The sequence below is a fragment of the Ochotona curzoniae genome, unplaced genomic scaffold (genome assembly GCF_017591425.1).
Source record: "Ochotona curzoniae isolate NIBS_2020 unplaced genomic scaffold, NIBS_Ocur_1.0 contig_2861, whole genome shotgun sequence".
NCBI classification, from domain to species: domain Eukaryota; kingdom Metazoa; phylum Chordata; class Mammalia; order Lagomorpha; family Ochotonidae; genus Ochotona; species Ochotona curzoniae.
Window position 1 is genome coordinate 1,133,168 of NW_024465620.1, and position 17,232 is coordinate 1,150,399.

Here is a 17,232-nt window from a genome sequence, read left to right on the forward strand (position 1 = left end):
GGGGGCAGGAGTCCTGGTTTGGGGTTCAGGTTTGGGCACAGGAACCCCTTTTATTCTGAGCAGAAGCAAATGGAGAGCCCTGACCCCTCCCCTCGCTGCCAGCTCCTCCCTCCCACTTCCCAACTGCTCGCCCTCAGCTCCTGGGCATGTGGGAGTGGGCAGCCATCCTGCAGGACCCCATTCCCACTCCACACAGTTCGGGGGAGGGGGGACCGCAGCCTCTCTCGAGGAGTCCAGTGCTACTGCCTCAGCGCAGGGCTCCATTCTGCAGCCCATGATGGGCAGGTCCGGAGCAAAACGACCCTGAGCCGGCCCGAGTTCCAAGATGAGCTGACAAAACCTTTGCGGTTTCTAGAGGGGGCCCTGGAGTCAGAGACCTGGCTCAGGGTGTGGCATGAGACAGCCAGATCTGGTTTAGGGGGGTCCCCATCAAGGACGCCCCCCGAGTCCTGTCCGAATCGCCCAATCCGGATGCCGAACACCTCTGGGTTCCCAAAGCGTGGCTCCAGCCTCTTCCCTAATCTTCCTCTGTGGCATGGGCAGGTTGCGGAAGTGGCGGCCGGGGAACAGGGTGAAGGGTCCACCCCAGGGCTGAGGCCAGGCCAGCGGGCGGGAGTCGGCCTCCGCCCAGGGGCCCCCACCGGTGCCCCGCTGTCGCATCAGGGCCTTGGCTGGGGTGTCCTTGGAGCCCCACAACTTCTTAGTCTGTGGAGGGAAGTGGGCAGAGGTGAGCAAGGAGGCTGGGGGCGGAGGCGGGGCTGCAGGCAGAGCCAGGAAGGAGCTCCCTGGGACCCAGACCCACAAAAAGAGGGGCCTAACAACTCCACAGCTGGGACTGGAAGCCAGTAGCAGCTGCCACAGGGAGCAAATATTTGTACAAGGAGGTGATGATGAGTGAGGGCGTGCAGAGCTAAGACCCCGCCCTACCCAGCTCTGATGTAACCTGGGAGATGGGTCTCTCCTTTACCCCGGGGGGTGGGGTGGGGGGCTCACTGAGCAGCTAAAGGAATGGGAGACCCTGAGCGCCCCCTGCCCAGTCCCACCTTCCAACACTCCTGAGGCAGTCCAGGCTCGGGAACCAGGGGCAGAGCCCTGGGAGGCAGCCAGGGTCACATGCCAGGTCTCTCACTTGCCCATCTGTAAAGTGGGTGAGTGGGGGACGTGGCTGTGAGGCACTCCTTGTGGTCTAGCTTACATTCAGCCTCTTCTGGTTGAGTTAGCCAACCTCTCGGAGTCTCAGCACTCCAGTCTCGAACTGCGGGTGGGGTGGGGCTGGGCTGGGGATGTCCCCCGTGGGGGGTTACTGCTGCTGGTCTTCACACTCCTGGCTCGTGCCAACGCCCAGCCCATTTCCTGAGGGCAGCACTGAAGTTTGGAGAAGCAGGTCCCCAACTACTGGCTCCCACAACTGGGGTATAGGGCCGGGACTGGCCCCAGGGCTCTGTTAAACCACTCAGTGCTTGCCCTCCAACCCTACAGACAGCAGGAGGGACTTGAAGTCCATGATTCCACTCCTGCCCACCTCCCCAGGCTTCTAGCAGCCCATGAAAATGCTCCCTGCTTTGGGAGTTCCAAGTAGGGTCCTGCACAGCCTTGAGGAAGCACCTGTGCCTTCCGGACCTCCCACTCTGCCCTCCAGTCCTCAAATTCTCACCTCGTTGGTCTCGCCATCGCTGGACCCAGAGAGCTGCGACAGGCGGCTCAAGTCCCAGAGCGAACGGCTGGGCCGGGTCGGGGGGCCGCTGGAAGCCCGGGCCCGCATGCTCCTTAGGATGTCACTGAGCGCCGTCCCCGGGGGTGCGGGGGCCTCCTTCCTGTCCCCCTGGGAGACGCGGCAGGCGGCCAGGCGCTGGGCCAGCGGGCGGTCCTGTGCGGGCTGTGGCGGCGTGGCAGGGGCCATGGCGCAGCGCTGGGCCAGCGGGCCGTCCTGTGCGGGGGCCATGGCGCAGGCGCTGGACCAGCGGGCCGTCCTGTGCGGGGGCCATGGCGCAGCGCTGGACCAGCGGGCCGTCCTGTGCGGGGGCCATGGCCAGGCGCTGTGCCAGCGGGCTGTCCTGTGCAGGGGCCATGGCCAGGTGCTGGGCCAGCGGGCCGTCCTGTGCGGGGGCCATGGCGCAGCGCTGGACCACATGGTGCGGACTGCGGGCCGGCTGCAGCCCCCCAGGGACGCCGGCCACAGTGGAGAGGCGCGGGGCCGGCGCCGGCGGGAGAGGCCGAGAGGCCGCGTACAGCGTCCGGAACTCGCGGCTGAAGGTGTCTGTGATCTCCCCCGTCAGCAGCGTCACCAGACCCCGGTGCAGGCGGGCGTCGCTCCAGGTGAAGCTGGGGAGATGGAAACATCTGGGATGGAGGTGCGGGGTCTTTACACAGCCCAGGGGAGGTCCAGCCTGCACCCCAGTGAGACTGGGTGACTTTTGGCCTCAGTCTTCCCATCTGTAGAATGGGCGCAGTGGACATCCAGCCCCAGGGGTTGGTGCGAGGAAGTCCTAAATACTAGGAACGCCCCTGTTAGGAGTCAGGTTAGCTCAGACGCCTAGACCCTTAGCCCCCAAAGGGACTTAGTTGCTTCCTAAAATAACTGCATTTATTCAGCACCTGCTGTGTGTCAGGCTCCAGCTGTTCCTATCCCTGGCCTCCACGTGCCTGTCTGTATTGTGGACAGGGTAAGGCAGAAAGAGGCAGGTCCATGTCTTCCTCGTCCCCCACCCCCAGGTTTGCCAGCTGGAACATGGGGTCAGGGCCAGCACTGTGGCATGGCCAGTCAAGCCTCCATGGGATGTTAGCATCCTGCGTGGGTGCAGGGTCAAGTCCTGCTGCTCCATGTCCACCCAGCTCCCTGTTAATGTGCCTGGAAGAGTAGTGGAGGATGGCCCAAATGTTTGGGCCGCTGCCCCCACGTGGTGCGGCCTAGCCCTCCTGGCCATGTCTGTTGTGGCCATTTGTGGAGTGAACCAGCAGACAAAAGAGTTTCTTTTCTCTGCCTTTTGAATATATTAAAATAAAGCGTTCCACTTTCAGCGTGCTGGCACCAGTCCCAGCCACGGCGCCTTCCTGCTAATGAGGACGGCCCAGGTGCTTTGGATCTCTGCCACCATGCTCATAGGAGACCTGGATGGAGTTCCTGGCTCCTGGCTTGGACCTGGCCCAGCCCTAGTGGCTGTGGACATCTGGGGAGTGAAACAGCAGACAGAAGTTCTGTCATCACAAATAAATAAAATGTACTCAAGATTTATTTTCATTGGAAAGGCAGATTTACAGAGAGAAGAAGTGATAGAAAGAGAAAGAACTTCCATCCACCGGTTCACTCCCCAAGCGACTGCAATGGCCGGAGCTGAACCAATCTGAGCCAATCATAAACAGGAAGCTGGGGAGAAGTAAAATGAAGAGTGGATTCCGCCTCTCCAGGGGGAAGTGGAGCAGCCAGGACACAAACCAGCCCCCTTATGGGATCCCAGAACTTGCAAGGGGAGGGGTTGATCAATTGAGCCATCATGCAGGCCTAATAAATTAATTTAAAATAAACCGGGCCTAGCAGCGTGGCCTAGCGGCTAAAGTCCTCGCCATGAACATGCCGGGATCCCATATGAGTGCCGGTTCTGGTCCCAGAGGCTCCACTTCCCATCCAGCTCCCTGCCTGTGGCCTGGGAAAGCAGTCGAGGACGGCCCAAAGCTTTGGGACCCTGCACCCGCGTGGGAGACCCGGAAGAAGCTCCTGGCTCCTGGCTTTGGATTGGCTCAGCTCCACAGAGATCTTCCTCTCTGTCTTTCCTCCTCTCTGTATATCTGACTTTCCAATGAAAATAAATAAGTATTAAAAAAAAAAAAGAAACTAAACAAACAAACAAAAAAAAAAAAAAACCCAGGAAAAACAAAGCAACCTTCCCTGTTGAGCAGGAAGGGCGGGCAGGGAGGGGAGCCCCTGATTGTGAGGCCCCACTCCACCTGTGACCTCACCCACAGCCAGTGGGGACCCTGGGAGCTCTGTGAGGTCACCGCATTCCGCCACACATGGACGCCTGACAGGCAGCCGCCGCCGGCCTGTCTCTGCCCCGAGGAAGAGGAGGAGGACTGGACAGGGCCTGAGCTGGGGGACTGGGGCGCTGAGGCGAGTGCAACGGCCACCCGGCACGCACGTGCAGCCCCCCCATTCAGCCACTCGCGGAGAGCCAGGAAACCACGGCCTGGCTCGGACACTGTCCTCGCCGCTAGGCCACCATGGTCCTCGGCCGGCTGCTGCTACTGCTGCCGCTACTCCTGGCCATAGCCCTGCCCTGGGCCACGACGGGCGCCAAGGACTGCGTCTTCTGTGAGCTGACGGACTCCCTGAGCTGCCCCGGCACCCACATGAGCTGCGGCGAGGATGAGGACTGCTTCATCGGCCACGGCGTGGCGCAGGGCGTCGGGCCCATCCTCAACAAGGGCTGCGTGCACTCCACCAGCTGCGGCCGCGAGGAACCCGTCAGCTACATGGGAGTCACTTACACCCTCACCAGCACCTGCTGCTACGGCCACATGTGCAACAGGGGCCCCCCGGGCCCTGCCACCACGGGCCTGCTGCTGGCCTTGCCGCTGCTGCAACGTTTCCTGTGACCAAGGTGGAGGCCAGGGCCTGGGGCTGGGCTCCCGGCTGTGCCCCCTTGCCTCCACCCTCCTCCTCCTCCCCCTATTAAATGGCCAAAGAGGCCCTGGACAATCCCTTGTGGCCTTGGTGCTGGCCTGACTTGGCAGGGTAGCAGTGAGAGGACGGGGCCCCGGCGGGGGGGGGGGGTGGCTGCTGTATTTCATTGCTTCTAAGATGTGCGCCTTTGCATGTGCGTGTCGGGAGCTTAGAGTCAATGAAATACGATGAGAACACAAAGTCGTGGCAATAAAACAGCACTGACGTTCGTGCAGAACTGCTTCTCATCGTATGCCAGCCCAGAGGCGGGAGCCCTTCAGGAGCCAGGAGGCTGGCATTCCAGCCCTCCGGGTGACAATGGCAAACTTCTCGTTTGAGAAGCTAGAGAGAAGATGCTGCCGGCTCACTCCCCCTGCACCTCAAGGGGCCGCTTTGCTGGGGCAAAGGGGGACAATGGACACACCTGTAGGACCCAGAGATGACCCGGTCTCCGTCCAGCAGCACAAACTTCTCCCGCACGTGGCCGCACACCTGCCGTCGCTGGCGGCTCTGGAAACTGCAGCCCCGGACCACACGCACGTCCAGATTCTGACAGGGGAGGGAAGGAGGACACAGCCTGGCCCAGGACCTTTGGGCTTGGTTCTGCCAGCATCACCCACGGCTCTGGAGTAGGGTCCATCAGCCTCCCTCAGCGAGGAGCCACAAGAGCCCCAGGGCTTGCATCCTCCCACACCAGTGCCACAAGCATCAGACCAAGCGGGTGCCCACGGGGGCGGCCTGGGAACCCCAGGGACGGGCCTGTTCCCATTTCCCCTGCTTCTCTCCAGTACGTGCGCAGTGGGCACTCCTGGACCCCTACCTCCGTGGCCCAGGGATTCAGCCCCAGCTTCTGGGCCAGTTCCAGGAAGGCTGGGAGCCGCAGGTGGTCCAGGAGCAGGTAGACGGGCACCCAGCGGCGCGTGGCGGCATCCACCAGGTCCAGGAGCAGGTCTGGGTCAGTGAAGACGTCCATCACCACGGCCACAAGCTGCCGGGGAGGGGAAGATGGGGTGTGGAGGTGCGGAAGGTGCAGGGACGTCCGCTGGCAGGGACTGATGCTGGACACAGGCAGGGTGGTCCAGGAGGAGGACTGGGCAGCTGGAGGTTGAGGCGGACACAGCCCTCCTGCTCATGGCGCGGGTCCACGGCCGGCCTGCCCTTGGGGCTCCAGCATGCAGAAGGAGGCACTGCTAATACACCCTGAGTCACTGGCCCCACCACAACAGCCCCGCTTTCCCAAGGTTCCTGGGGGGGTTAGGTCTCAATTCCAGAGAGTACCAGGCAGGGCTGGCAGTGGGGCCAGCTAAGCTGCCCTTGCGATACCTGCATCCCATGTGGGCGCCAGTTCGAGTCCTGGCTGCTCCACCTCCAATCCAGACGCTGCTAATGCGCCTGGGAAAGCAGAGGAGGATGGCCAAAGCTTAGGCCCCTGTACCCACGTGGGAGACCCAGATGGAGCTCCTGGCTTCTGCCTAGCTCAAACCCAGCTGTTGTGACCATTGGGGGAGTGAACCAGCAGATGGAAAGCCTCTCTCTCTGATAAATCTTTCATCATCATCATCATCGTGGGGTTTCCGGGGCTGCAGACTGAATAAGATTAGAGATGCTGGCGTGGGGGTGAGGTGGGTGACTGAGACTGGGGTCAGGGGTAACAGTTCGGTTCTGGAACATCAATGTGCCCAGGGACACCCAAGCCTGGGCGAGAGGACAGCCTCTGATCTGAAGGGGTTGTGGAGGTTGGGGGTCTTTGTCCTGCATTCCACATCCTGGCATGCCCTGTGCTGCCAGGTCTGCCCACCCCTCGGGTCTCAGAGTGCCCTGTGCTGCCAGGTCCCCCGTGGCACCCACCTTGTGGGCAGCCTGGATCTCCCGGCGCACTAGCTGCTTGAGTGGAGGTTGCCCGTCACCAGGTGGCTGCGTGTAGAGCTGCGCCCGCGTAATGCCCTTCCAGGTGGTTTCCTCTGGCCAGCCCAGCTGCAGCAGGGGCACCGGCTCCTCCGACTGCTCAGGCCAGTAGGTTGAGGTACCCGTGTCCCCAACAACGGCATCGACGGCTGCTCCCTCAGTCATCCCTTCAGGCTCCTGCCCGGCTCCCACCCAGTCTTCTGCTGCTTCCGCCAGCCACTGGATCTCATCGCTGCTCAGGAAGCTTCGCAGCCCCTCGCGCTGCACGCAGGCGTCGAAGGCCTCGGCCCCGTGGCTCAGCAGGGCTTCCAGCGCCAGCCGCTGCCCCTCAGAATACAGGAAGCAGGGGCTGGCCTCGGTCACGGGCAGCAGCTCCTCGGCCCCCGATTCCTCTCCCTCCAGCGCTGCCAGTTGTGAGGCCGCCATTGGAGCAGCTCAGGTGTGGCACGGGGGGGGGGACGTGGGAGAAGGCTAGGTGCTGAGCCTGGGCTGCCTAGAGGGCACTGATCATCGGTGGTCTCCTGCGGTTGCCCCTAACAGACCACCCACCCTCCACCTTGGTCTTTTCACACTGCCTGCTTGCTCCTCCAGGGGGGATGTCTCTGGACCCTCCTTCAAGCTGTTTCACTGTCAGGCTGACCACTGGACATTTCGTCCCACAGTGCAACACATCAACTGGCCACACAATGCCTCCTTGAAACCTTCAGCTGCCCTGAGCTTGGTCAGGATGGCCATCCAGGGCCTGGTTACCTGCCTGATGGCATCCAGGCACCAAGCTGTCTGCCCGTGCCCCTGGTCACCCAGGAGCCCTTACGGCTGCCCCTCTCTGGACACCTCTTCCTCCTAAGGCCGCACCAACTGCTGCCTGTCCCACCCAGCCCGGCGGCGGGCTCAGCAGCCCTCAGTGGCCCTTTGGCACCTGTACCACGCCCTGGAGCAGCACATTCCAGGGAGTCTGGACATGGCTCCACCCCGGCGGGGAACTAGGCCTGAGGTCCTGGTCCCTCCACACAGGACCCTGCTTCTTGGAGCAGCACCTGCCTTGAGCAGCTGCAGGGAGAGTGGGGTGTGCTGTGGGCAGCCCCAGGCTCACGGAGCTGACCCATGGTCCCCACCGCCCATTGAGCTGCCACTGAGCCTGAACCAATTCACTTTCCTACCAGCAAACCCTCGTTCTGTTCAGTTGCTCCCAGTCCCCACATGGGCCCTGAGCCCCAACAACCCAGCAGCCCCCCCAGCTCCACAGTGCCCTTCCACCACCCCTCAGGAGCCCTGTCCAGAACAGCAACCAGCCCCCACACCCCCCTGAACGTTCTCTGCCTCCCACTTCTTGCCTTTCCAGAAGACACGGCAGGAGTGCCGGGACCTACAGCTTTCCTGCCGGTTCTTCCGGGTCCCGCCTTCCTGGGAAGGCCTGCCCCTTGTGTAAACGCAGAGCAGGGAGGCGGCCCCAGGGGCAGTGTGCCAGGAGTGACCAATGACACAAAGGCTGGCAAGGGAGGTGGCAGCACCTCATCTGTTCTCAGGAACCCCAGCCCCGCCCTGACCTATTTCCTGGTCCTCCCAACAGAGGCCGGGGCAGGGACAGCCAGCATGGGTGGGCGTGGCTAGTCCAACAAGCACAGAAACAGCTGACCCAACATGCTCCTCCCAGAACCCTCCCCCGACACAACACACAGGTGTTCATCCAAAACATTTTTATTAACAGTACAGGATGCAGAATTAATTTTTGTAGCCGCGGCTGGCCCGTCTGCCTCTGGCGCGCTCGAACTTCCGGCCCTTGGAGCGGACATAGGGTCTGTGGGGGGAAGAGAAAGGTGAGGTGAATCAGACAATGCCGGCCAGCAGCAGCACCAGGTGGGACCTGCAGCGCAGCTGTCACAAGGGACGTGGTTCAAGCTGTCCCACTTCCTATCCAGCGGTGTGCTGGTGCACATGGGGAAGCTGCCCACGGCACTGGGCCCCTGCGGCCAGGCTGAGCTGACTCAGCCCTGGCCATCTATCCCAGCAGAGGCCAGGCCCACGCGCTGCCGGTCGGCGCTCAGCCTGTGGAACCACCAGGCAGGGGATGTATACTCACTTGGTGTGGCTGTGCGGGGTGCCAGGGGCCTTGCCGAAATGCCGGTACACCTCTCGGCCCTTTCGAGGACCTGGGGGCGGGGGTGCACACGGAGAGCTCAGGCGGGGGCCTGGACCTGACCTCCCACACCTGGGAAAGGGGCTCCGCAGACTCACCGGAGAGCAGCACGGTGCCCCGGCCCTTGGGGGAGTCCAGCGCCAGCTGGTCGAAGGTGAGGATCTTGCCGCCCGCCTTGAGGATGCGGCTGCGGGCGCGACTGGTCACACGCAGGGCGCACACCTGGGCAGGGGCAGTGGGTCAGGCCCTGCCGCGCAGGGAGCACCCAGTCCCCAGACTCCCCAGCCGCCTCACCTTGAGCTTGGGCACCTCCAGCACGCGCACGTCGTCGGTGATGGTCCCCACAACCACAGCTGTCTTGTTTTCCCGGCCTGGCAGCTTCATCTTCCGGATCTGGAGTGCAGAGGGGGAGGGCTGCCATCAGCGGACCCCGGCTCCCGGCGGACACCCCTTTTCCACCACGCCCACCCGGTCCTGCACGGCCACCCACCATCCGGGACAGCGACAGGGGCGGCCGGTTGGTGCGGCTCATGAACAGCCTCTTGAGCACCACCTGGTTGAAGGTCGAGTTGGTCCTCCTGGCCAGAAACCGGTAGAGCTGGAGAGAAGAGGGGTACAATGAGCGCCTGGGGGGCTGCGGGCTGCGCCCCAAAGCTCCGAGGGACGCCCCGAGCTGCAGAGGCGGGATGCCGCGGGCTGCACCCCAGAGCCCCGAGATGCCCCGGAGCTGCAGAGGCGGGATGCTGCGGGCTGCGCCCCAAAGCCTCGGCGCCTCACCTTGACCAGCAGCCGCAGGTAGATGTCCTGGCTCTTGGGCTCCTTGCGCCGGACCTTCCGGTCCTTGTTGTGGCGGATGTCCACTCCCTGCGAGGGGCCAGAGGGATCCCGGGTTGCACCCCAGCTCACAGGCCCCGCAGGCCCGTGTCCACCCGGAAAGACCTCCTGGTCCTAACCGAGCACGACCCTCCCCTCTTAAGAATGTCAATATTAACGTACCCCTTCAGCGTCCCCCAAAAGCCCCTCATTGCTCCATGCCAGCAAAGTGTGCGTTACCTCCTCGCGGCCAGGCGCTCACGCTGACCCCGAGACTCCGGCGGAGCCCCCACCGCGGATCCCCAAACCCCCTTCTCCATTTCCCCCACACCCCGACTCTCCAGGGCAGAGGCAGCCGAAAGCCTGGCCTCGTCGTCACTGCCCCTGTCCTCCCATCGGGTCATCGGCTCAACAGGGATCCCAGCGGGTCATGCCAGAACCCGGACACCCGTCCCTCCGACCCATCCCTGCGCTCCGGCGCCCCGCGGTTAGCGCTCTCGCCGCGGGAGTCGCTTCCTGGGACGCCCGTGGGCCCCCTGTCTCCCCCTAGCACGTCCTCGAGCCCGTCTCTAAAGCCGATGGCGGTGGATGCGGCAAAGACAGTACCCACTCACCATGATGGCGCTTCCTCCCTGGCCGCGTCCGGAAAAAGAGAGAGAAACACCGAGCGCGGCGCCGGAAGGGGTGTGGAAAGCCTTCCCCGAGCGGCGCGCGCGTGACGTCACGAGCACACGACGCGGCGCTCTGCCCGGGCTCCTCTCGGTGGTGCGTCGGAGGACCAGCGGGGGGCAGCGACGGCCCAGGAGGAAGCGGCGTGACGTCAGGGGGCGGGGCCTCCCGGACGCTCTGGCCCGGCGGCCGGGGAGACTCGTTGGCGCCCGGAGGACTCGGCGGGCCGAGCCTGGGAGGTGAGGAGGCGGGGCTGGCTCGGGCCTCCGGAAACCTGTGTCCTCCAGGCGCTTCCTTATCAGGTTCACCTCCGTCTTATCTTGCACTGCGTTCTTCTAGGCGGCTGCCGCTGCTCGGGAAGTCCTACTACTGGAGAGCTAACCCGATGGCTTCTTGCTGCAAGTCCATCTAGAGGCCCCCCGACCTCTCTCACCCCGGCTCTGCTGCCTTTTTTTCTCAGCTGCGCCCCCAGCTGACCCTGACCCTGGCCCCGGCCTGACCCTGGGGAAGGGGCAGTGGGCGTCCTTCTCCAGCCGGCCCAGCAGTGGCGGTGTGTGAGGCATGTGCTGGGGCGCATGGAGGGCGCAGGGAGACCCCAGCTTGCAGGAGGCGTGGGGGTTGAGGAGAGGCTCGGTCTGGTGGGTGGGGGCGTCGCACCAGGGGAGGAGGGATGGAGAGCCCAGGAGAAGCAGGGTTCCTGCTCCCTGGTTCTGGGGTGACCATGGCCCCAGTCCTGTGTTTGCCTCTGACCCAGGATTAATGCTAGGCTTGCTGTGTTCCAGGAGTCAAGTGCTTCCCTCGTGCTCGGTGCACACTGAGGGCTCATTAAGGGCCAGCCCCCATCCCGTGATGGTCACTGACGCGGGTGCCACCCAAGGAACCAGCTGGGGCAGTGAGGAAGCTGCTCAGTTCAGCAGAGCTTCCTCTAGGCTGCCAGTAGCGCATGCTCACGCCTCCTCTCTCCTCTGCAGGGCGCAGGGCCAGGCCAGCACCCTGAGGTCCCGCTGCTTGCCCGGCTCGCGCTCCAATGGTGTCAGACTCCGGCCTGGGGCCCCCCTGACGTACTGGAGTGGAGGCCTGGCAGCTGCATGGACCCCTGGAGCCGCCGGACCAGGTGAGGGTCAGCATCCCTGGGGAACAGGTGCAACAGACTTGCTCCCTAATTTTTCCTTTTTTTTTTTTTTTTTTTGAAAAGCTGAGTTAGAGACAGATCTTCCATACACTAGTTCATGCTTCAAATGGGTGTAGTGGCCAGGGCAGGATGCTTCCTCTGGGTCCCAAGCACTTGAGCCCTCCTCAGCTGCCTTCCTTGCACTAGCAGGGAGCTGAGTTGGTAATGGAACAGCTGAGACCCACGGTGACTCCCACCTGGGAATCCGGCGTACCCGGTGCACTAGCAGGGAGCTGGGTTGGTAGTGGAGCAGCTGGAACCCACGGTGACTCCCACCTGGGATGCCCACGTGCCCGGTGGAGGCTGAATGTGCTAGGCCACACAGCGCCAGCCCTGCTCTCTGTGCGTCCTTCCCCGGGCCGTTGGTGCTGTGCGTTGGCTGCGAGACATGCCATGTGGCGATCCGTGGCCGCCTGTGTGTCTCTGGGTGTTGCTGTCTCCGCAGGGCCAGGCCTTAGGTGGCCTCTCTGGGCATCCCTGGGCTGACCCCGGCCTCGCCACCCACGCCCTAAGCTTCAAAGCCACTCTCTTTGTGTGTCTGTGTCTTCCGGTCCACGTGGTGTGTCCGCTGGGGAGATGTTAATCTCTGGCCGCCTGGTTGGGAGCCAACTCCTTGGTGAATGTGAGCCAGACTCAGCTAGAAGCCGTCTCCCTGCTGCTCAGCTACATTGTTTTGATCTCCTTGTTTATTTCCCTGCCTTGCTCCTGAAAAATACTTTCTCCCACCCAGCTCTCGACCTCTGACCCCCACACTTATTGGGCTCGCTGCCTTGGTTTGTGGCTTTCACGAAGTCCCTTTGCACGTCTTGGAGTCCTCCATGCCTGTGTGAGGGTCTCTGGAGCGAAAAGGCCGCCGGTCCCACGCCCCTTTTATTATTAACCTGCTGTGTCTGGCACCGATTTGGCTGGGCCCTCAACAAAGATGGCGGCGGAGGCGCTGTTTGTAGGGTCATGACGCTACCGCGGCTGTGCGTCCGCCCTTTCTCTTGATGGCGGCGCGGTGCGTGAGGCCCCGCCTATATGTCAGGGTTCTTCCGCGGCCGGCCACTGCGCTAAGCGCTTGCAGTTGCTGGCCCCGCCCTCCGTGCGCTCTCATTGGCCAGACTGAGACCAAGTGTGCAGCTATTGGTGGAGCGGATGCACACCCTCCCCCCACCCCTGCGTCTGATGGGGGCGGTTGGGGCGGACGGGAGGAGAACCCCGCTAGGGAAGAGGGTTGCGGAAGTCTGGAAGGGGGAGCCCGGAGCAGCGCACACAGGGGACCAGGACATGGGAGGTGGTGATGAGAAGTCCGCACGGGGACTGAGGCATCTGGGGCTGGCAGTGGAGTAGGGATGGGGGCCTCGGGACACACGCCCCGGCCCATGGACTGGGGACCTGTGGGTGCAGTCCCAGGCCTCCGGATCCTCGGGGACAGCGAGCCAGGCGCAGCACCCGAGCACAGCCAAGGGTTGCATGCCTGAGCCGGATCCCTGGTGCCCACGTGCCCAGGGCGAAGCGGTGCAGGTCGGGGGGTGTGGCCGGCGCCCTAGGGCTGCAGGACCCGCCCGCCCGCCCGCCAGACTCGGGCAAAGGTGATCTTGAGGGTGAGTCCGCGGTGGGGTGCATGGGGTGGGAGAGGCCTCTGTGAACCCCGGGGACTGGCAGGCGGCCGGTGGGCGGGGCAGTGGGCGGGGACGCAGGTGAGCCAGCAGCAGGTAAGGTGGCCGGAGCTGGCAGAGGGCAGGCGAGGAAGGGGACCTGAGCGCTGGCCTCCACCCCTTCCCGGAGAGCAGACGGCCGGACGCCAAGGTCGGTCCTGGGGCCCAGCCCTGCTCCTCCCTCCGGCCGCCCCTGGGTCTTCCCCGGGCTTTCCCACTGCTGGCCACATCCGGCTCTCCTGCCCTCCCCGAGTCCCTGGGACCAGCCCTGGTGTGCCTGCAGCGTTTCCCTGGCTCTCCTTTCTCTGCTTTGTGTTTGAGATTTCACAGGGGGCTGGGAGGGGGCGGTGGGGATGGGGGGCATGTTTCCTGGCCTTTGTCCCAGAGCGTCCTCATCCTCACCTGTGTGTTCTGCACTGGCTCTACTGTCTTCTCGTTAAACTGGAAGTGCAGTCTGTTTTGTTCCTCACTGCGTTCGGCCTGGCACCCCGAGTGGCAGGCACATGGCGGCACTGGCTGATTATCCAGTGAGCGTATGCCCGCCTCGGTCTTGAACCTCCACGCCCAGCTCACCTCCGCTCGGACCTGCTGCTGTCGCCCCATGCGTGTCTGAGCCCGTGTGTGTGTGTGTGTGTGGGTGGGCTGCCCGTGCCACCTGCCACACACGGTCCCCAGCTCTGATCCCCTGTCCTCCATCCTCCCCACAGAGGCCAGACCAGGAGCTGACGGCGAGCTGGGGCCAGGTGCCCGGGTGTGCCCTGGACAGGGCTGAGGCCATGGCCCCACCACTGGCCGCCAGCACCCCACTGCTGCATGGCGAGTTCGGTTCCTACCCCGCCAAGGGTCCACGTTTCGCCCTCACCCTGACATCACAGGCCTTGCATATCCAGCGGCTGCGCCCCAAGCCCGAGGCGCGGCCCCGGGGTGGCCTGGTCCCGCTGGCCGAGGTCTCAGGCTGCTGCACCCTGCGAAGCCGCAGCCCTTCAGACCCAGGGGCCTACTTCTGCGTCTACACCTACCCTCAGGGCCGACGAGGGGGCCGGCGCAGGGCCGCCCGCACCTTCCGAGCCGACGGGGCTGCCACCTATGAGGAGAACCGCGCTGAGGCCCAACGCTGGGCCACTGCCCTCGTGTGTCTGCTCCGGGGACTGCCGCTGCCTGGGGACGGGGGTGAGGCACCAGGGCACCTGCAAACACCCCAGTCTCTCCTGGTGTCTGAGAGACACACAGCGCCAAGGGAAATGAGTCGCATCCCCTCCCCCACCCTGGTGCTGACCACAGATGAGTCAGCCACGCTGGTGACTGGTCACCACCCAGAGTGACAGCTGGCCTCTGGGGCACCCCAGGCGGCCAGAGTAGTGTCTGAGGAGGCCCTGGGGTGGGGGCTGCACTGGCGCAGGAAGGACGAGGTCTGGGGCTCCCCATCTGGGCAGGGGGCCTGGGGCCGCCCTCAGGGGGAGTGCCATGATGGGGCAGCGGGTGTGCATGGTACCAGTGCCCCAGCTCCCAGGCCCTCCCACAGCTGGGTCCAAAGGACACTTGGACCCAGCAGCCCTGGGATGGGTGGGGGCAGGGACGCCTCAGGCTGCCTGGAGGGAGGGGCCTGGGAGGCCCCCCCAACCCTGTCCTCTCTCCCCAGAGATCACCCCTGACCTCCTGCCTCGGCCAGCCCGGCTGCTCTTATTGGTCAACCCGTTCGGGGGGCGGGGCCTGGCCTGGCAGTGGTGCAAGAACCATGTGCTGCCCATGATCTCTGAGGCAGGGCTGTCCTTCAATCTCATACAGACGGGTGAGTCACGGGGAGGGGGCCAGGGCCGCAGCAAGCCAAGGCCCAGGTGAGGGGACTGCCCGCCTAACCTCCCTGTTTGCCCCCCCTTGTGCTGTAGAGCGGCAGAACCATGCCCGGGAGCTGGTCCAGGGGCTGAACCTGGGCGAGTGGGATGGCATCGTCACGGTCTCGGGAGATGGGCTACTGTACGAGGTACTGCGGGAGCCCTGGGTGCTAGGGCAGCTGCAGAGCTGGAGAGCTGCCAGGGGCACCCCAGACGTCTCGTCTCTTCCTCACACAGGTGCTCAACGGGCTCCTGGACCGCCCCGACTGGGAGGAGGCTGTGAAGACGCCCGTGGGCATCCTCCCCTGCGGGTCGGGCAACGCGCTGGCTGGCGCCGTGAACCAGCGTGGGGGGTAGGTGTGTGCCCCTGCCCTGGTGGGGGGTGTGGCAAAGGACCCCACAGGGAGGGATGCCCCCTACTCCCTGGGACAGCGGGGACCTCCGATCCACTGTCAGTGTCAGTCTTGGACACTTCCTGCCCATGTTGCTCCGAGCCGTGTCCGTAGCAGCTGGGAGCCAACCCTGTAGGAATCCTGAGTAGGTCAGAGATTGTGGCCTCATGGGCCTCCGCGTGGCAAGGTCCACTGTCCGCGTGTCTCTGGGCTGTGCACCCTGTCCGTGTTGCCCACCCCCTCTCCCCTCCGCACTCAGCCTCTCACCTGCCCCCCGTTGCTCTCCCTGCCTCCCTCCTGCGTGCCTGGGCGACTGTGAAGGTTTGCGCCGTGCCTGGGACTTGACCTGTTGCTCAACTGCTCCCTGTTGCTGTGCCGGGGCGGCAGCCAGCCACTGGACCTGCTCTCGGTGACACTGGCCTCTGGAGCCCGCTGCTTCTCCTTCCTGTCGGTGGCCTGGGGCTTCGTGTCCGACGTGGACATCCAGAGCGAGCGCTTCCGGGCCCTGGGCAGTGCCCGCTTCACACTGGGCACAGTGCTGGGCCTGGCCGCGCTGCACACCTACCGAGGCCGTCTCTCCTACCTCCCAGCCTCCACGGAGCCCCCCTCGCCTGGTCCCAGCCTGCCCCGTGCCAAGTCTGAGCTGGTTCTGGCCCCGGCCCCGGCCCCTCCTGCGGCCCACTCCCCACTGCATCGCTCCGTATCCGACCTGCCCCTGCCCCTGCCCCAGCCGTCCCTGGCTTCCCCTGGCTCCCCGGAACCCCTGGCCGTTCTGTCCCTCAATGGGGGAGGTCCAGAGCTGGCTGGAGACTGGGGCGGGGCCGGGGATGCTCCGCTGTCCCCAGACCCTCTGATGCCCTCGCCCCCCAACTTGCCCAAGGCAGCTGTACTCTCCCCCATCACTGAGGGGCCTCCAGAAATGCCAGTGTCTTCTGGGCCCCATCCTCCTGGCCCTGGCACCCCAGCAGCTGCCTGCAGGTGGGGCCCTCCTGACCACCTGCTGCCTCCACTAGGCAGTCCACTGCCCCCAGACTGGGTGACGCTGGAGGGAGACTTCGTGCTCATGCTGGCCATCTCGCCCAGCCACCTGGGTGCCGACCTGGTGGCTGCGCCGCACGCACGCTTTGACGATGGCCTGGTGCACCTGCTCTGGGTGCGCAGCGGTGTCTCGCGGGCCATGTTGCTGCGTCTCTTCCTGGCCATGGAGAATGGTAGCCACTTAAGCCTGGGCTGTCCACAGCTGGGCTATGCCACTGCCCGTGCCTTCCGCCTCGAGCCGCTCACGCCTCGCGGTGTGCTGACGGTGGACGGGGAGCAGGTGGAGTACGGGCCTTTGCAGGCGCAGATGCACCCGGGCATGGGCACACTGCTCACCGGACCCCCTGGCTGCCCCCGGCAGGAGCCCTAACCCTCAGAGCTGGGGACCCGCTGGGGGCGGGGCCTACATTCCAAGGGGTGGAGCCTGAGCTGGGGGCGCGGCCTGGCTGCTAAGAGGGAGGAAGCCCCTGAGGGGCACCCACCCCATCTCAGGATCACTCCGGTCCCCGGAGAACCAGAGGGGAAGTCGGAGGGCGCTCCCCGAGGGTGGTGCATGTCGGGCCGGGACTGGCCTCGGGCTCTTGGAGAGCCACAGCGGCCAAGGGCGGGAGCCCACCTTAGCGTCACCCCATGACGGAAGCTGGAATGTAAGAGCCGGGGAGGCCTCAGGTGGCCGGCCAGTCAGGCCTGGGTCTCAGACCCACTCCGGTGCCTCCACCTAACTGGCCAAGCAGCCCGGGTGGGGCAGGTTCCCCGGGGCCAGCGCTCGGATTTGCACTAATATTCCTGCCTTCGAGGGCGCAAGCAGGGCAGTCCAGTTCGTGTGCGTCCTTCCTCTGTCCCCAGACTAAAAAAGCAATTGAAAAGGTCTATGCAATAAAGGCAGTCGCTCATTCCTCGCAGACCTTTGCCCCTTCCTGGTCCCGCAGCAGCTCCTGCCTTCAGCGGGCGCCAGTCACGCAGCCGCCGTCTCCCGCA

The 17,232-nt window shown here is 64.5% G+C and overlaps 4 protein-coding genes across 5 annotated transcripts; 2 read left to right on the plus strand and 2 right to left on the minus strand.

Annotated features, from left to right (window-relative positions):
* Positions 1–108: 108 nt before the first annotated feature.
* On the minus strand, positions 109–6,988 carry FAM83E (family with sequence similarity 83 member E). The gene is made up of 6 exons (XM_040978296.1): positions 6,506–6,988; positions 5,478–5,645; positions 5,082–5,206; positions 2,127–2,322; positions 1,655–1,927; positions 109–705 (listed from the first exon to the last, which is right to left on the minus strand). The coding sequence occupies exons 1-6, from the start codon at positions 6,986–6,988 to the stop codon at positions 430–432; spliced, it is 1,521 nt and encodes a 506-aa protein (XP_040834230.1). The 3' UTR covers positions 109–429.
* On the plus strand, positions 4,216–4,590 carry SPACA4 (sperm acrosome associated 4). Its single transcript, XM_040978372.1, has one exon. The coding sequence runs from the start codon at positions 4,216–4,218 to the stop codon at positions 4,588–4,590; it is 375 nt and encodes a 124-aa protein (XP_040834306.1).
* A 1,256-nt stretch (positions 6,989–8,244) lies between the features above and the next one.
* RPL18 (ribosomal protein L18) lies at positions 8,245–10,226 on the minus strand. Its single transcript, XM_040978297.1, has 7 exons — positions 10,127–10,226; positions 9,477–9,563; positions 9,190–9,297; positions 8,994–9,092; positions 8,798–8,921; positions 8,643–8,712; positions 8,245–8,360 (listed from the first exon to the last, which is right to left on the minus strand). Exons 1-7 carry the CDS (start codon positions 10,127–10,129, stop codon positions 8,285–8,287), a joined length of 567 nt encoding a protein of 188 aa, XP_040834231.1. The 5' UTR covers positions 10,130–10,226; the 3' UTR covers positions 8,245–8,284.
* Positions 10,227–11,104: 878 nt separating this feature from the next.
* SPHK2 (sphingosine kinase 2) lies at positions 11,105–17,149 on the plus strand. Of its 2 annotated transcripts, none has more exons than XM_040977907.1 (6): positions 11,105–11,295; positions 13,700–14,162; positions 14,632–14,781; positions 14,879–14,973; positions 15,062–15,177; positions 15,538–17,149. In XM_040977907.1, exons 2-6 carry the CDS (start codon positions 13,769–13,771, stop codon positions 16,622–16,624), a joined length of 1,842 nt encoding a protein of 613 aa, XP_040833841.1. In that variant the 5' UTR covers positions 11,105–11,295; positions 13,700–13,768; the 3' UTR covers positions 16,625–17,149. The 2 variants fall into 2 exon arrangements, with proteins under 2 accessions (XP_040833841.1, XP_040833840.1); XM_040977906.1 differs by lacking the exon at positions 11,105–11,295 and adding an exon at positions 11,340–12,938.
* Positions 17,150–17,232: the final 83 nt, after the last annotated feature.